General features: G+C 39.9%; 1 protein-coding gene across 1 annotated transcript; it reads left to right on the forward strand.

Moving 5' to 3' along the window:
- Positions 1-18,055: 18,055 nt before the first annotated feature.
- LOC307264764 (myosin light chain 4) lies at positions 18,056-18,676 on the forward strand (the record flags this gene model as incomplete). Its single annotated transcript, XM_080046261.1, has 1 exon — positions 18,056-18,676. The coding sequence occupies one exon, from the start codon at positions 18,056-18,058 to the stop codon at positions 18,674-18,676; it is 621 nt and encodes a 206-aa protein (XP_079902387.1).
- Positions 18,677-19,799: the final 1,123 nt, after the last annotated feature.

The raw sequence follows: 19,799 nt of genomic DNA on the forward strand, positions 1-19,799 counted from the left end.
GGCTGGACAAATACCAACAAGTTCTCCAACCACAACCTTTTATTTTTCATTGTCAAACTCTTTTTCTCCGTTTCCCTTTTAACATTGACATTTCATGGCAGTAGAAAAATGCTTTTGTACAAAAAAAAAATATTTTTTAGCATTCTTGTAAACTTTAGGACACAAGCCTCTTGTCAAACAAAACATAGATGTGGGAGCTCTGGAAAATGCCAAGTCTCCTCTTAGGCTTAAGGGGAAGAGAGTAATCAATTCAATTGTACCGGTTGCTTGGTAACTAAGGTCATGCTTGGACATTTTCATAGGTTATATATCTGTTCACAATGATGTCCCTGAGCAGTACACTCGCAAATGTATTTCAGAGGTTAAATTCGGTCTATCCTTGTACACACATCAACACAAAGCTTTTCAGTATTGCTATCGCTCCCTACAGAGAATCGGGAGCTGCAAGTGGAACATCTACAGTACGTGAGCCGCATGGCAGGCTCCTATTCTACCTTCAGGCGTTAGCTGTCAACATCTCCACCACATTAGTACAAATGACGGCTCATAGAACCACTTTCTGCACACCAGAATATGGCGGCCATAAGATGTTAGATATAGCATTGTGTTCTGGAAGTCATACGTTCAAATTAATTTGAAATGTCATAGTTAATAAATGTTTCTCTTTTTTGATTGTTTTTTTTTCTTCATCCAATGTTGATAGAAAAAAAATGCTTCTTCGTGTATCAATCTAAAATGTCTTCCATAGAAGGATTTTAAATGGAGTTAAAGCTTTAGTTGGTTCACTTGTACAAACACATGCAATCCATCTTGTACTGCACTACAGTATATTGTAAGGGTATGTGAAGAGAGCGTCATGCAAACAGCTTCCTCTTTGGATGCTATATAAGCATCACTGTACATTGTAGTCATTTTGTGAACTCTTACTCATGTATTCATGAGCATTGAGTCTTTAAATAGAGTATATTGATTTTATGTTGAGAATGTGCTAAACGTTGTACCTCTTGTCTCGCATTAACAGGAGTCTTAATGTGTGAAGTTAAGGGCAATTGCACCAATTTTACATGTATGTTCAATTCTGTTTAAAAGTCTTTGGGAGTACTACTGCATGTCTGATAAAAGAACGTTGCATAAAGCTTTCTTGCGGCCCCAGTGGGAGCTGCATTAAGTCTGATAAATTGCCTCAAGAGAAAGTATAGAGGCAACTTCATGATACTACAGGTCTGAAAATAAGAGAAAATCGATGTGTGGAGTCAGTCTTTTTTTCAAATAGAATGAGAGATACATTTCAGAGGCAATGCGAATTCATAAAAAAGTCAATAGTGACATGATAACATTCAAAGATGCATCTGGTCAAGTTCAAAATGTTTCAACTCGAGACAAAAATTAGCTTGGTGTATACACTTCATTAATGAACCAAGATGAGAGCTAACGAAACGGAGGTCCCTTGTCAGTTCTGAGATCAGTCAATGTCTGGGCCGAACACATACACAGAGACACACTCACAACAGATTTAAGTAGCAATCTGAACAGTGCGCACATACACACAAAACAAACAGGAATTGTAAATCACACGGTCCAATTTATACACAAAGTAGAGAAAAAAATATAGAAGGCATGCTTTATAAAGAAGAGAGGACACTGCACACTGGACACTGCACCAAATAAACTATTGCATTTATTAACACAATGCATTGGGAAGCATGCAGCATACACAGTAAATGTTGATAGGACCTATAAGCCAATCACCACAGTCCGTTCAAGGTTATGTGGGTGATGTCGCAAAACCTTTGGGACACCTTACCGGATTAAATAAGCATATCTGATAAACTCCACCAATCAAATGCTCTGGCTGGGAAAGGGTTAGGCCGGTCCATGGGTAGGGTTAAGCCAGGGGTATTATTTCGAGCAACCCAGTTCATACAAAGTGTCGTCTAACCAAGGCAGTTCAGAGCTAAATTTGCATATCGAAAAATGTGCCACCATGCCCACTTTAACACCTACTCACAATGAGCCAATTGCTGCGGAAAGTGCTTCTTGGATTTTTTGGGTTTCAGAAAGTTCCAAAAATATTGGGTAATGTTTAACGATTTGACTGGCACTTTGTATGTAGCACGCCTGTCACTAGTCCCTCACTAAGGCGGCAGGATTATGTCTGAGAAATGTCCCGCAAGGCATACAAGTCCAATGCCAGCCTCATCTTTGACCACTTTTTCTATTCTAGTGTATATTTATATTTATTCCAGGACAAATATGATTGTGTACTTTCTGCTTTTTATGCTTGTCAGTATCATTTTCATTTAATATTCACTCAAAAAAAAAAAAAAGTTAACTTGAAATATGGAAAGAACAACAACAACAAACATATGTGGTACAATAGCATTCTGTCTTTCCAGCTGTTATGTGTTGCAGAGCTCCACATGATGGTACCATATGTAGAATATATGTAAATTGCAGTGGAGAGCGAAATGCGTGTGTCACTTTTTTTTGTTTAACAAATTGCCATATGTGCCATTGCATGTCCACAGAAACAGTTTGCCAAGCATTTACTAAGAAAAATCTTTTGCCTTCCCAGATGACAAAAAATTAATTGTTTTTATTTAAGAGCACACAGCAAGTTCGGTCTGAGTTTAAGAAAATAAATGTGCAAGAACTAGACTTGACACGGGAGAATATATTTAAAAAAAAAATTTAACTTCAGGCATGGTTACTATAGTAAATCATTTATTAGATTTTCTGTAAAAACAGTGGTAATTATTATTTGTGGGCTTCAGAATAAAAACTCACATTTTACTCTTCTTTAATTTGAATAAATGTGTATATAGATATCAAGGTTGGGAACTTTAACTAGAATAAGAAAGTGTAAGTACTGTTAACACATCTTCCCCTTGCACATCTCCGTTCCCAGGGTTACAGTGACTATTTAAGCATGTTACAATGCCCTTGGAAAACACTAAAATGTGCTATAATTTCAATTTGATAAACTCAAAAGGTGTATCACAGAATGAGCTTAGTGCTGCTCTACTAAAGTAACAGCCCTAATGCTGCCTGTTTTACACACCATTTTACCACAAGATGGCATTGCAAAGACGGGTGAGAAATGTCACACCAGGAGTGTTATCTAAAAGGGGCTAAGTATACCCTAACTTTAGAATTGGCTGTCCTGTTTGGACTAGGATGACATCATTAGCGTTGTGGGCCTATGGATCAAAATATATACTCAATTAATAATGTTTCAAAGCAGGAAATGTCCAATCATTTATTACATATTTTTATGTCTCTAAAAACAAATCAGCCTTTATAAATTATTGCACATGTTCAGTGATTTCCTATTGATATATTCAAGTGTGATTAGCATGCATGCAAAGGAACCTCACACTCGACCCAAATCATTTATGCAAATCACCACAGGCAGTAGTAAGTCAAAGGATAAATCTGTTCAGAGAGCAGAAGACATGCACACTGAATAACTGCTGTGTGGGAGAAGTTTACTAGGATACATGTTCAAGTTTGAGCAATGGCATTCACCATATACAAATAAGCATATAGCACCCATATGTTTTCGAAGGAATATTTTCAATCCTGGATTTGTGATTAACACTTGCAGCTGTCTTTCTTCATTATCTGAATCCAAATGTAAGCTAAGCTGAGAAAGTGCCTGGTGCAGCTGAGGGACAAGTATGAAGCCATGTGATAGGCTGAGAATTTGTGTATTTAAAATAGTACATTGTTTTAATCCGTGTTTCCCTGAGGAAGCAATTGCAAAGATAGCATGGGTCACAATGGACACATTTTTCGGAAAAAAATGCAAGGTTCACGAACATTATATTCATTTAAAGGTGCTCTGAGGAACTTTCAGTTTTTGTTCATTCTTGCAACCCCTTTGGACAAAAGCAGCCATTCTCTTAGCTCGACATAATGAATAATTTGTCTTTCCTTCGCCCCAAGAATCAAATAAGCCCATAATAATGTGTAGTCAGATGTTGAACGGTAAAATGCTGCCCCCTGCTTTGGTAATTTTTCTTTAGCGATTGTTTCCCGTTATCCTTTTGTTCTTTTTCGTCAGCCAATGGTGATGGCGCCGTCAACACTTTATGATCATCATGAATGGAATCTCCCTGAAAGCTACAGATGGCTGGTGAATATGGATGCCACAAGCAGCTGCAGAAGCAACGTGTTGCACATTGAAAAAAACAAAGAAGATTTTCTGCTCCTCGGTGAAAAGCATTGCTCCAATCCAAAGACCAGAAGAAACATTCATCTCAGTGAAACAAGTCTGCCTCTCACCTCTTCTGTCAGTAGTTCCTTCATGCATCTCACCTACATTTTGTTCCTGCTATTTCCTCTTTCACTCTCTTCTTCCCCGCCATCTTCACACATGGAAACACTGTGACACATGTCTGGATGGCATTGCCAGGAGTTAATTGCATCGTGTCGTCACTGGCATGAATGCAGAGAGAGAGTGATTTCAATTATGTCACTGCGAGCCCTACTACTGCATCAGTATAAGTTTGAAAAAACATTAAGCAACAGTTCACTGTAAAAAGCATTGGTAACACTTTACAATGATGGTACGTTTATTTACTGTTATTTAATGATTAGTTATTGCTATTAATGGTTAGTGAATGCTTATTAAGAATGACCTAACTGTTAATGCTTAGTTATTAACGGTTAATAAATGCTTAGTTAAGCATTAACTAAGCATAGCCGTTAGTTCATGCTTAGCAAATGCGTATTAAGCACTAACAGTTATTAATATTAAGTTAATGCTTCTTTAATGTTTATTAAGCATTAACTAAGCCTTAACTTAACATTTAATTAATGTACCCTTGTTACCAAAGTATTTAAACTTGCAAATCAACCATCTCTACTGACTCAGCACCATGGCCTAGTTGAGAGGAGAAAAGTGTAAGTCTCATGTAGCGAGCCCGGGTATTATTACGCACTGGTGATTTGAAGCTGTTGCCGGCTGTCAGTTTGAAACAACCTGAATGTTGTCCCTGTCCTATGAATGACAAGAAAAGTATGACTATGCCGTGCTCTCCAGCCTCTAGTAAACATCAATGGAACACTTGTCGACTGTTTTGTGCCTGGAGAAACTGTGAGCAGCGGAAACTGCCTTTGGGATGTTGATATCAACAATCAAGATGGGTTCTTCCCAATCAGGATGACTTGCTCTTCAATTTTTATTTTACCGTTTTCGTTGTATGTTCCAGACACTCGCTGTGCTCTGCACAATCTGCCAAAGAAAAAAATAATAATCTCAACCCTGACCTAAAACAAACCAGCAGGACCTTTACAGGGATAAGAGGAAGATGTACAATAATTATCAAAACTCAGTAGCTTATGTATTTATCTAAGATGTTACAATGATGATAAGACTAAGGTTTTTTTATCCAGAGTTTTGAGTGCCCTTTTGTATAGAAGCTCAACTGGTTTTAGGATAGTACCAGACATAGACCAGCTGGTGATGCAGTAGCTCAGATGTGAAAGTATCATGAGCAGCTGCATCTGACAGAGATCCTCTGATTTGCAAAGATTGAAATTAGAAAATATTGTATTTAATTCTTTTGGATATCATTTTAACATGGTTTTTCAAAGAGAGTCTGGAGTTTATAACCACAGTGAGTATTTAAACTCACTAACAACTTCCAACTCTTCTGTGCCCAAGAACACCCCAGATTGAGAAAGCATAGTGGTAGAAGGTTGCTTCGACAAGTATAAACTGTGTCTTAAATTGTGTCTTAAATGCACTATCTACTGAGCCATGTTTGTGTGTAAGAGTTGTTGAGAGTACAAGTGCAGCCTCCTCAGGATGTTTTGCTTTAGTAAAAAATGAGTGTCGTCGGCGTAAAGCTGGACATCAACATGTAAACAGTATTCAGGTAAATCATTAATATATAATGGAAATAGAATGGGCCCCAGTATGCACCCTTTATAAAGGCAGCCTATGAGAGGCTTTATATAACCTTTAAAAGTGTATAGCTGATGTATATACTACATCAGCTGCCTTCATAAAGGGCATGGCCAACATTACCAGTAATGGGGTATTGCTATTGTTTGTGAGATACAAACATCCCTCTTAATAAACACACAGGTGTCATTCATGAAGTAATCTTTGCCAGCCATCCACTGAGCTGTTTGTCACGGCTACGGAGAAAAAATAAATAGATAAATAAAGGACAAAAAAAAAATGAATTTCTTGAATATAATTGCTTTTATTTTCATTTATATATGATAGTTCTCACACAATGCTGTGTACAAGGCCGCTTTAAAAAATATGACAACCTTATAATCAAGATGCACTATTAGTGTTTGTGTATACACTTCAAATTTACATTGTGCAAGGAAGACAATCCAGGAAGAAATAAACCCACATTTACGTCATTTATGAGGCTTTTCGGCTATAGAGACATTGCCAGTCTAAACAGAGCTTTTTTTATTTAATTTATGTTTGTGTAACGTCTACTCTCTTTATAATGTCTGTATTCTTCTGTATTATTGCTTTTGGAAATCTCTGCCCATTTGCATTTATATCCTTTTTTATGTTATATTGTAAATGAATTGGAACTTGAACTTCATATTAAAGGCTGCTGTCACAGTTTTTGCTGCCAGACCATTTCTTGCAGGCATATTATTAAAAATATTTACTGCGGGTGCTTGGCCCCGGTGCTTATTTGTTGGGATAAATTCTTGAGTGCTCTAAATGCCGTCGATGCTGCTGAGCTGTGCAGGTATTTCACAGCACTAACCATGTGGGCCACGCAGTTATAAAACTGTGTGTGGTGGAGGGGAGCTGGGGCATTTGTGTTCCTTGCAGCAGGGCACAGCATGGCCATATTTTGCTAATGGGACAGTGGGAGTCCACACCAGAATCTTAAAATTACTAGTGCTCCTGAAGGTGTCACAGGAGCCAAACCCCCCGGATTTACAGTTCTCTCTGGAGGTACATGAGTTCTTATCCCCAGGGACTGTGGCTACCAAACAAACACTGTGGAATGTCTTCACCCCCATCTTAAACAAACTGCATTATTTCAACAAGGAAGGTGGTTTTCTGACCTTGCAAAGATGGCTCTCCTGTAGGCACTTGCCTGTTCACTTTTTTCCCCTTATTTTCTCTGAAGAATACATTAAATTATATGATGCCTTCCAGTCAGTGTGAGGCCGGGATTGAGTACAGCGGTTATTGCTACAAATTTGACACCCCAAAGGCAGTGGTGGCCAGGCTCTACCACACAAGATTTCACAACAGCTTCCGGAATGTCAAACCAATCTCATCAGGTACAGAACCATATGAAAGAACCTCCCAGAGGTTCAACGCCAACTCCATCACATGTATTTTGGCCAACATATAAGTGGAGGAGAGGATACTCTGGAGGGAATAATATTTCCATCATATATGTTTTAAGTACATTGTATCAGATTAAAGAAGGAAAAGAGAAGAACAGAAAGCCTTGGAAAACCTACATTGGACATATGGTATCTACTGTAGTTTCAATACCATACTAAAGGTTCAGTGTGTAGCATTTTCTGAACTGACTTGGTTAAAATGGAATACAATATTCATATGTATGTTTTATTCAGTGCAACATGTCAAATTAATTTATTTAAAAAAAAATCTACTTAGAATGAGGCTTTTATATCTACAGAGGAGGGTCCATCTGGAACCTGTTGGAAGACAAAGACGTACTTTAAAAAACGAAATACATCTCATCACTCTTCTTCTTCTTCTTCTTCTGTATGTCTTTAGATCCTCAGCTCGGTTGTAGCAAGCCACTCCAGCGTCTCATCATCCAGGTTCGCTAGGCCAGGATCGCCATTTGGTGGCCGATGTTTGGGACAGCTGGTCAGTACGTGATCTACAGTCTGTAGGGGGTCTCCGCATTCACAGTGGGCGCTGTCCGCAAGGCCCCACCGCTGCATCGACTCTCCGAAGCGTCCCACACCTGTCCTCAGGCGGTTGAGGGTTGTCCACTGCCTGCGGGGTAGGTGCTCGCCGGGGACGTCTGTGGGATCCTCAATGTAGCGGTGGAGTCTGGATGGTACTGCTGCTCTCCACTGTTCCGTCCATCTGGCCTACCCGTGTCAGCTGGTGTAGTGCTGAGCAGTTCCTGGGCATGTATGTCAAATGGGCGGCGGGATTTGAGGCGCTTGCGCTGCGGTCTCTCCGTGATGGTCTTGTGGAGGAGGTGGGATTCACTCGACAGTGCCTTCTGAGCAAGAGCCAGCATGGCTCCCTCCCGTCTGACCTCGGCTGGGGCGATTCCAGCTAGAACAGGTAGTTGGTGGGTTGGGGTGGCTCGTAGGCATCCGGAGACCGTACGTAGGGCTTCATTGAGGGAAGTGTCAAGCTTTTTCACGTGCGGACTGCGGCACCAGACTGGGGCACAGTACTCAGCAGCAGTGAAGACCAGGGCCTCGGTGGAGATGCGCAGTGTCCTCGTCGTGGCTCCCCATGTGGTACCGGCTAGTCGATGTATAAGTGCAGTACGGGCGGTGGTCTTTGCCTTGGCACTGTTCAGGTGTTGCTTGAATGACAGTGTTCTGTCAAGCTTTACGCCGAGGTACATATAGGGGAGGCTTGAGACTGTAGCCGGGTGCCGTCAGCCATGATGTTGATCTGGCGTGACGCTTCCCTGTTAAGAAGGAACATTGTGGACACAGTCTTGTCCACACTGAGTTTGATGCGCCAGTTCTTCAGGTACGAGGACGGAGTGTTCATGTCCTCTGAGAGGCCCTCCTCCACTGCCTGCCAGGATGGTTTGCTGAGTAGGATGGCCAGATCATCTGCAAAACCGTACTTCCTAGATGTTGTTGGGGGTAGGTCATGGATGTAGATGTTAAACAGTATAGGTGCCAACACCGAACCCTGTGGGACGCCGTTATTGAGCTTTCTCACCCTGCTGCTTTGGCCGTTGTTGGTCAGTAGCCAGAAGCTGCGGTTGATTAGCATCTCCGTTAGAAAGCTCACCATATGCCTATCTCATCACTCGATAATGTGGAAAGACTTGAGGTAATATTGGATGATGCCATTTTTAGTTACTATCTTCTTGTCCTTGAAGGCAACCCTAACTTCACAATCTCACAGCTAGATGCTGTTAAATGCTCCGATATTACACACTGTACAATGTACATTTAAAGACCCTTTTTGAGATAATACTTTGTTTGATGCATTTTCCCCACACATATCCATAACATCTTCAATCTTATCTTCTCTTTAACTCACTTTCTGCATTTGTCTGTGTAAACGTAGCGGTGGCAACGTTTCCATTTTACGGGTACAGCAGTAGCTTTATGTAATTCATTTGAATAGTTAAGTGATTTTAGTGAACCAAATCGAAATATTTTAGTGCATTCAAATATGTGGAATTGTCAGTATGTATTCATATGTCTTCCTATAGTGCTTTCCTAAACTCCATTCCACTTCTTGCACCAAGCCTTGTACTCTCCTGCTGATTGGATGACATACAGAGATGCGCATACGAGTGTCTCTGGTACTTGGCTCTCTCTCCTACATAATTCCTACATAATCACATGGCCGAAATGAGTTAGTATCAAGCTATGCTACCTGGGAGAGGTGTAATATCCCAGCAGGCCTCATCATAATCTCGGTCTTTATGTATGCACTCATTACGTGTTGATGCAGTAGCCCCAGCTGTTACTCGTGCATACCATTTAGCTTAATAAAAATATCCCACTTTAAGCGATTGACATAGCATGAGCACCTGCCAAAAGATGAACGTCCCTGTCATTGGCAAGCACATTTGTTTGTCTGATTCGTTTTTTTTTTTTTTTTTTTTTTTTTTTTGCCCTTTCTCCTTCATTTGTATCTTCTGGTTTACTAAATGTGTTTTGGACATGTTCTGAGATGCTCGATAGAGGTAAGTGCATTTATTGTGGGTGTTGGACAAAGTAAACCGAGTAGAATTAGTTCCAGGTTATCCTCTTCTCATCCACCTATCCACATAGTCAAAGTGTCCTTGGGCAAGAAAACTGAATACAAATTGCTCCCAATGGTCAGATCAGTGCCTGGAACGCTAAGTCACTGCCATTGATGTGTGTAAACTGGAAAGTGTTATGGATAAAATAACTGTGCCATGTCTGCCACAGTTGTACTTTTTTTAAATCAAGTTTGCACTCTCTCTTTAGTCACATTGCCACCTCCCTAGACCCACACATATCCATTTTTCACACACCAGATGTTCACCTGTTACCAGTCGACTTTCTCAGTTCATGATCCCACACTAACATGAGCTAACACGGAATCCATGCGCATACGTATTTTACATTGGAGAATGTGTGCTATACCAACAGTTTGAAAAATGGATTACGGCTCAAGAATGTATCATAGGAAAATGTATTAATATCTCAAAGTTAATAGGCCTTGACCAAACAGTTTCTTGATGTTTGTAGGGGTGACAATTTAATGCAGTTAATGTTTTTACAATTAAACTTGAGTGAGAATAAATCCAGTCCCCCCCCCCCGCCCCCCACACACAAAAAAAGCATGTTGTCGTGCCAGTGAAAGCACAGAGAACAGGAAATGTAGATGAGGAAGCCCATACATTTTTAATGATTGAGATGTTGCCCTGATTTGACATAGGCAGTTTAACCTGCTATCTAAATGTGATGCTGCATGCATGCAGAATAGATTGCAACTCTTTGGAACAGATTAGGCAATTCATTTAGGTCTTAGATAATTAAAGTGTTTCATCTCTATGACATTTATAATGTCCATCTCCTTCTTGGTAAAGGGCAGGAGGACTGATAAGTTCCCATGGGATTTATAGCTTGTAACACTGTTAACATCCTTAAACAAAAAGTGGGGACAAAAGATTGAAGGAAAAAAAATTAAAATAAAATCAGCAAAATACAAAAATGCTTTCCCTGTATTCCCTGAGTAGTCCCTGTCTACTTTCTCAGACTTTTGGGAAAACGCATAAGTACCTACTGGTTTGTTTTGGGGTATGGCATTGGTAAAGCAAGCTAATCATTGTAAAAAAAACATATATATTCATGATATGTTGGTTCCATTCATATTATTTGCCTTCCAAGACTTTACAATCAGCTGAACAATTGAGCATTTGTAACGGTGCTACGAGGAAAAGTTTCTGAAACAGTCAAATTTTTCATCTGATGATCACAAATTACATATAACAGACAATGAGACCATCAGTGCAAAGAATGCTGACGTGAAGACTGCATGGCTGAATGTTGATGCTGTATGATACAGCAGATATACACAACTTTGTTAAAACAAAGTATTATGCCATATACAAAAAATCTACATTTTTACAGACACCTACTATCTGAGTACACGATCAAACCTGACTATTTCATTAAATGCCAGGTCCATGCCTTGGTCTTAATAGGCAGTTTGAAACATTTAATTTAATATCCACTGGTGGCTTTTCTACATCTGCTGCAGGAAACAACACAAAAAAACAGAAGGATCTTGGAGTGATAGCTTATTGGAACACATACACATTTCTAAAGCTTCCCACCACTTCTCTCCTCACTAGAATTAGCAACAGCCCATGGTAAATATTTTTGCCACTCTGAAAGCATGAATATCCCCCATCCTGCTCTGTGGTCACATCTACAGCTGCACAGAGTCACTGGCCTTCCTGGACCGGTCCCCAGATTTCTCAAAGACTGGCCTGTGTACATGACTGCTTCTTCTGTTGCCCAGCAACTGACCTTGTCTGATCATGTATGCCTGACCAGATGCCGCGCTTTTGAGAATGACCACAGCTCTTCAAACCGAGGCCGTCAATGGAGTGTGCACGCTTTGACTTTTCATGTCTTCGAGCTAAGAGAGAATTGATGTTTGCTAAACTAAGAAGTTGGCGTATCCCTTTCATCTGATTTAATTCAGTGATTTAACATCTGTGTCAAATGCCCTTAAGCGCTCCCTTGTTGTAATTAATGTTCATAGCTGGTGTTGTTCTTTGTCCTATTTCAGATGTCACATTAATCAGATTGAATCACTTTTTGTCTACAATCATACTCATCTATGTATTCTTTTACAGCAGCCCGTACCATTCTAATATGCAACAAAGACATACAAATAATCTTACTGAAAAAAGACGTAAACTGATTTTTAAGATATAGATCAATTCAAAAAACGCAAGGTGGTGGCTTAAATTATATTAATAGAAAAACAACAAAACACATATATCAATGTCAACTGTCTGTTTCACTTGTTAATTAAAAAATAAAATGTGAAGTTCTTAGTCCACATTCCTGTGACATATACTGAAAGCAGTCTGAAGAAATGTTTGGTGCATTTTGTCCAGGATTAAGGCTCTGAATTAAACATACAGGCATTCCAGCTGAGAGAAGCACCTGGTAAGCTTTGAGGAAAACATCTCATAAGCCTGTGTGCTGCTGGGATAAACAGGTACAAGCCATTCAGAGACACGATCCAAACACGGCATCAGAGGCACATCAGAAATAGACCAGTCCAGCTATACAGGAGAGGATTCTGCCGCCGTGCCAAGTACTCTATAGTGTGTGTGTGTGTGTGTGTGTGTGTGTGTGTGTGTGTGTGTGTGTGTGTGTGTGTTTGGTGAATGGCTTGGAAACTTCCCTAATCTCCGCGTCATAATTCCAAACCCCGGCTTGTGAGAAGGAAGCATAGTGCTCATTCCTACTGAGGGGGGACTTTCACTGTGATCTCCCAGCTATTGTTTGGTGCAGACATGTGTCCCCTTTTTATACACTAAAAGTTGATACAGTACATAGGATCATAATGGAATTGTTTAAGTTAATTTTAGCATTTGATCATAATACACCGTATAGTGTGCTGGCAAAAGAAGCTACAGTACTATGTCATCTTTACCAATGCCCCCAGTTTAACTCTTAAAGTAGACCAAGAAATCTAACAAAACATTTTGAAATATAAAACATTTCAAAAGCATAACAACATTATTTTGTGATAGGAACTATTATACAAAGTACTTTGTAATTGGTATACATGTATAATAGTCTGTATTCTAGGTCAATTTTGTAACCTCAACAACAGAAGGCATTTTTCAACAAAGTAACTTTTTTCGTGCTGCTCTAGCAGATCTGATTGAGATGCATATGAATTCTGCTTGATTTTTTTAACTGGGCCGGTGTTTCTGATGGGCCTCTCAAAGGTAACAAGTAACACTGATTGTCTGAATCATACATGATATTCCGACCCAGAGCATGATATGTGCTCCTCCTCTGATTCAAGATTTTCTGGGTTAAGTCAGTGCTTGTGGTATAACCAGAACTGATATTTAATGCTCAGCTTCACTGATAGTGTTCCTTTTTTTAATGACAAAGGTCCCCTATATATTCATAAGTATACTAAGCTCTCTGCATGAAAACATTTTTCAAAGCAGAGATGTAGCCTACTGGCTGTTATTCGTGTGTGCAAAGAGCATTTGCAAATCACATTTACTCCAAATGATAGACTTTAATTTCATCTTTTGTGTGTGTAAATAAATAATCACAATTCTCACCTAAAATGTAATTTAGTCCAAATGCAATTTTTGGCCAACGCTATTTCAAATGTTGTAACGGGACACATAAGCTGAGTATCACAAATTGACTCTCCTCATTTAATATGCAGCGCCTCTTTATCATGTTGTAAACTTATTGTGTTTTGATTAATTTCAAATTGCTTGCTTTGCTTCAGTAGAGTGTGAAATGCACTTTCCTTTTTGTAGTTTTTCAATTTCTATCATTGTGAGCAGGGGGAGGGAAGGGGGGTAGTTTGGGGCAAGCAATGCGAATGAACACATGGATGTCTGCTGTAATTAAGAAACTGAAGTATTAGAACAGGCAGTGCCTTCACCAGCTATAATTCATCAAACATGGTCTTAATTAAATTGTTTGCACAGATGTCTGCAAGCTGGTTCCTGCAACACTCATTTCATTTGAACAACACAATATTGTTATTACTTGATGTATTAGAAAAGTTTTTTGGGGCTGTTGTTCACTACAACACTGTACAGGTCACCATAAAATGGAGAGGGGAATTCCTCATTGAAATTAGCTAATTGAAATAAATGCTATATCTATTTGAAAGAATGGAAGCTGCAAATAAAAGTATTTGTTCTTTGGAATTGAGGCAGCTGTTGTGGTGTGGAGGGGGGGAATTAGTGTTTAGTAATACCTCAATGTCCACACATGATTAAATCTTGAACGGCAACTGCTTGGTGTTTATGGTCCTTTTCGTCATACTAATTCCATGGAGGCAAGTATATTTAGCAAGTTTTAACTGTTAAATACAGTGGCTGGCTTGTCGTGTGAAGTGAATCCATGATTTTTAGTATTCTGTTTGTGATACTAAATGAGCGAAATAAGTCCACATGCAACAAAGTACAACGTGTGGCTCCTAGCGGGAAGAAAGGGCTCAGGGCTGCTTCCCTTTTTAGCCAGCTAACAAAACACTGAATCTTTAAAGTCTGAGTCACACCCCGTCAGACCCATGGGAGGAATGTAACCGCTGTTTGAAGCACTCACTTTTTTTAGCCTAGACCAGACCAGTGGTCTGCCCGCCCTCACTCCCAGTGTTATCACAGGGATTAAGGGGCTTGCTGTCTTTGACCATCCTCTCCTCGCCTGGTCACACAGATATAAACAGGACCTCCCCAACAACACACACTCACCCACAAAAGTTGGGGGATGACTGACTTAAGGGATTTGGTGGATTTAGTTTAGATTTTTTTTTTCGTGTTCTCAAAATATCTCGGAAAAGCTATTGTGAGTTGGAATAAGGACAATTGTGTTGAAGAGAACAAAGGAAACGGTCAACTTTTCTGTTTTACCAAATTCATATCCTTCTTTTAATTCATCTGCCTTTTTATTTTATTTTGTTTGTTAGTTTACCGGCCGTAAACTGGGTTGATTAAAGCAGAATTTATTGGCTGTTAAACCAAAACAATCAGCTAAAAACGACACAAAGTTGATAATTATCTGGGGGTTCATCACAATGAGTAATTTTTTTTTAATTTTTCACAGTGATTTTACTCATTGTAAATAGCAAAAAATATTAATTGGTGTGGCATTAAAAATTAGGCTAACCCACAATATTACAACCTGACATCATGAACATTGGCATATATACAACACCATTAAGACTAATCATGGATACATTGTAGGTCTGAGAGTATGGTATCACTTCAAATCAATAAAGGTTACCATGGCATAAAGATATCAATATTCAGTAGCCTAAGAAATGCAACACTTTCTTTTAATTCAATTGTCATTTGGGAGAGGCATATCACTAAATATTTGTATGTGGACTGTGTTAATGTGCATAACTGACTAAATCCTCAAAATAATTTGGTTCATGTCTTCCTGGACACTTGCATTTTGAGACTGTAATACCGGCATGCATTATCACGCCCGGGTTTTGGCTCCTTTCTCTTATCGCCAGTCATGGAAGACAGGAGCGACAAGCATTGTTCAACATCATCTTCAGTTTTGACATGTAGCATAACATTAGTTTATAACCGTATTGTTTGTTTTTCTCATTAACTCCATGTCACTCCAGTTGAAGATGTGCACATATCAGTGATAAGAAACTTGCAGTTCTGTCTAAATATCCCATAAATCCTGATCATTACAAGACTACACATTTTCAAGTAAGTAATGCACTAAAAGTTTAAGTAAAGCATTTAAAAATGAGTGGAAATCAAATGATATGGGTTGATTGATACTTTGAACATGTTGAAAGCTGTTTTTTTCTCAGACAGCTGAATAGGATCATGGAAACCAATGAGATTACCACTTGTCTGACGTCAGATGCTGACAGCGTAATGGACTGGTTGAGTCGTTGCAACGCAAGTGTGATTGAAGCCTTTTTGAGGGAGCTTTGACAGAAAACAGGGACAAATAGCAAGTCTTTCCCTCCGCGACCCATTCAGCCAGCGTCACATCTTTGTACAGCATGACAAAGAGTCTGCTCCAGAGATTTGATCGGGTTCCCAAGCCACAAAAGTGACTACGCAATGGTTTGTTTGATGTTATTTTGCTCACACTGGGGTTTACTTCTACTGAATTTTCAAAAAATGCCTACCACCAGCTGCCTTAAGTTCAGCACAAGGAAATATCATGGAACCAGGTTTGAATGATATATATGGATTGATTCCCACCTTTTGGTGAGAAAATGAAGGTAATCATTACCAATAAATGACCCATCCAAGTGAAGAGGATAGCGAATGAGGTAAAACATTGAACCATTTCATAAATTATTTTTATTCAAGAATGACCATGAGGGAAATACCAGGAATCATGTATGGTATGTCAGTATAGCTATTTCATTTAGCCTCTGCTGCAGGTCTTTCTCTTTATTTGTCACAAATGTGCACGTGCCCACATTAAACTACACACCAGAAGACGACAAATTAGCTGTCAGTTTTACTAGCCATTTGACCTCAAAGGCAAAGAAAAGGAAGATAACGATCTTAGGCCTAGGACAATACAGACAAACCCACACACACGCGCGCACACACACACACACACACACACACACACTCTCTTAAACTACACTTCCCAAGGACGTCAAGCTCTAGATTCACAGATCAAGGGGGACTGACATGAAGATAGGGAAGGCTAAATGTGATTACCTCATGACAGGCTTTAGCTTTCTTAAACTGAGTGGATAAACTCTGATGCATGCATTAAATTAAAGTTGCAATGATTAACATTGTGGCACAGAACTGCACATCCTATATATTCTATACGCCTCTCACAAATGAATGGATGTTTTGTTGGTTAATTTATCACTTACTGAAGGGTATTACAGAGCAGTCATCTGCATAAAGCCAGGTGACATATTGCGTATTTATAGAGTAGACACATAATTGCATTGCTTGCTTTCACCTTGTTACCATGCAAGTTAGGCTATACTGACTGTACATAGAGCTTGGAAATGCAGACAGTGGACACTAACCACACACATATTTGAACACGTGGCATTATTTGTTAAGCATTCGAAATATGATTTGTGTTTTAAAAAAAAGTACATACAGTATTTATAGAAAAGTAAGTAAATTACTTTCTCGGCTATTTTATTATACCTACATTATCAATATATAAATGCCTTGATAGCTCTAATAAGGCTCCTACAGCAGATACCAAATATATTGTCTTACCCTTCATGTTGGCACGGCATGCTTTTTAGCATTTATTGGCTTAACTGGTTGACCTTTCCAGTACATCAGCCTTTATCAAAGCATTAATTAGGGCTCCATTTAGGACCTGTGAGAGCTTGCCAGGTTACTTAATATGGGTGTACACTCTAAACTACTGCTATGACAGGAGGGAAAATGCATGCTATCATTCATCTGGGAAATGAGAAATTGCCAAAATTCCCCACACGTATCACTGAGCACTGATACTATCCAAACACATCTCTCAATGAGAAAGTTTTGGCAGACCTTCTTTGTCTTAAAACCTTTAAAGCCTATAGCATGAATACATTGGGCAGATTTAGTGCATTTCCCATAGGTCCCATTGTCTTATTTTCTCAAAAGACAATGCATACATAATATCACGTCCCAGAGTGTGCTGATCCATCCTGAGACCTTAGATATAAAATAATGAACTATTTGTGAGTTTGCTTCAACGGCGGTCTGTAAAAAGTGCTGTCCCAGAAAGCAGTGAATCCCATACTTTCAGCAGTTAGTGTGCAAAGCTATTTTTGTCGCCTCTCCCTCATGGGGCTGATACATTTGCTGCGCTCTGATCCCTTTGTCCATCAGAGAGACAGAGCTTTTGCGGCCTTAATGCAACTGGAACCTCGCTAATGACAGCAAACAGCCCTGTCGGCTGGATGACACCAGCTGAGAACAATACTTAATGTTGACATCACTTTCTATAGAGATCTATTTCGGGTTTCCTTCCTTTTATAGTGTGCTGTTGGAAATTGCTATCTTGCTCCCATAGACGAGGCATGTATAAAAGCCCTTGGTAGTGGAGGTAGGCCCTCTGTGCTTGGGAATCACTTCCAATCCTCTTCAGACTCTTTGCTTTGCCAGCACTTCCTCACCTCTGAATCCACCTTAACAACATGCCACCAAAGAAGATTGAGCCCAAGAAACCTGAGCCCAAAAAGCCAGAGCCAAAGAAAGACGCCACTCCAGCTGCAAAGCCTACAGCGCCGCAGCCGGCCGGCCTAGAGGCAGAGGTGGTGGCGCCCAAGGAGACCCCGTTTGATCCCAAAAGCATCACTCTCGAGTACTCCAACGACCAGATTGACGAGTTCAAGGAGGCCTTCACCTTGTTCGACCGCACGCCCACCGGAGAGATGAAGATCACGTTTGCCCAGTGCGGAGACGTGATGCGCGCCCTGGGCCAGAACCCCACCAACTCGGACGTGCTCAGAGTGCTGGGCAAGCCGCGGCCGGAGGACATGAGCACCAAGATGGTTGACTTTGAGACCTTCCTGCCCATGCTGCAGCACATCTCTCGCGCCAAAGATCAGGGCAACTTTGAGGATTTTGTGGAGGGGCTGAGGGTTTTCGACAAGGAAGGCAACGGCACCATCATGGGAGCCGAGCTGCGTCACGTGCTGGCAACGCTGGGAGAGAGGATGACGGAAGACGAGGTGGACAGACTGATGGCCGGACAGGAGGACGCCAATGGCTGCATCAACTACGCCTCCTTTGTCAAGCATATTCTCTCCGGTTAGAAAAAGGGGAAGTTTGACCATAAAGACTTGATTTTACATCTTATTATATTTTTTTCTCCACGTTCTGGAATCCTTTGCTTAACATCTGTCCATTTAGTCCGTGACGTTATTTTGCAAAAGGCAGCAGTTAATGTTCATTCAAACTAAAACGTCAACCTCAACACCTATGATTGGTTCCTTTTTAAATGAACGATGAAATATAATGGAATGCCAGTAAGATAATGGTATTGACATCCATAAAGAAAACTCCATTTAATAAAGTAAATGTGATTACAAATTGCCTCAGACGTTATTTACTCATACGCAACATTTGATATAGTAAATTGTTTTATTCAGGGATGCAGATTAAGGTGCTCATTTTATGTTTCGTCAACTTTTTTCATCAACTTGGTTAATGTGGCTACGGAAAAAGTATTGTTGGGACTCAAAAATAACTAACAGGATGTGGCTAGTCCGGGAAGTAGAACGGATCTGAGTCTTTTCTACTTGACAAGGAATGTTTAAATGAGCATGCCATAGTGCTTGAGGGTCAGCTGTTGTGGATCAACATATATACTTCAACATTCTGGGCACAGATGTATGTGCGAACACACACACACACACACACACACACACACACACACACACACACACACACACACACACACACACACACACACACACACACAGAACCCGTTTCCTTTGACAACTACAAGACAGGTGCTCCAAGGACTCGTCTGGCTGACAGAACGATTTAGGTTGGCTTTTTAAACCAACATTTTTTACAAGCATGTTTGTATTCACAGTTCCACAAACCACATAATGAGAAATCATTTATTCAACAGTAAAATTCTGACAAAGCGCCACAAGCTGAAAAGAAAAGAAAAAGGTACAAGGTTGTTTGTGTGGTTTGGAATTTGAATTTAAAATGCATCTGGGGTAGAGCAAACTTATTTCTGCAATTTGTGTTCAGACGGTTCTCAACAATATTTAGAACTTTCTTTGGTTCAGTGCAGTACAATACAACTCAGTCAAACAAGAGTTCCATTGTATGTCTATCATAGAGAGGTAAAGCAAAAGTGATAAGAGTATTCCTATTTGAATGTTCTTTCTTTGTCAGCTGTTTTAAAAACTGAAATGTTGA

This window comes from Ammodytes marinus (genome assembly GCF_949987685.1).
Source record: "Ammodytes marinus genome assembly, chromosome: 18".
NCBI classification, from domain to species: domain Eukaryota; kingdom Metazoa; phylum Chordata; class Actinopteri; order Uranoscopiformes; family Ammodytidae; genus Ammodytes; species Ammodytes marinus.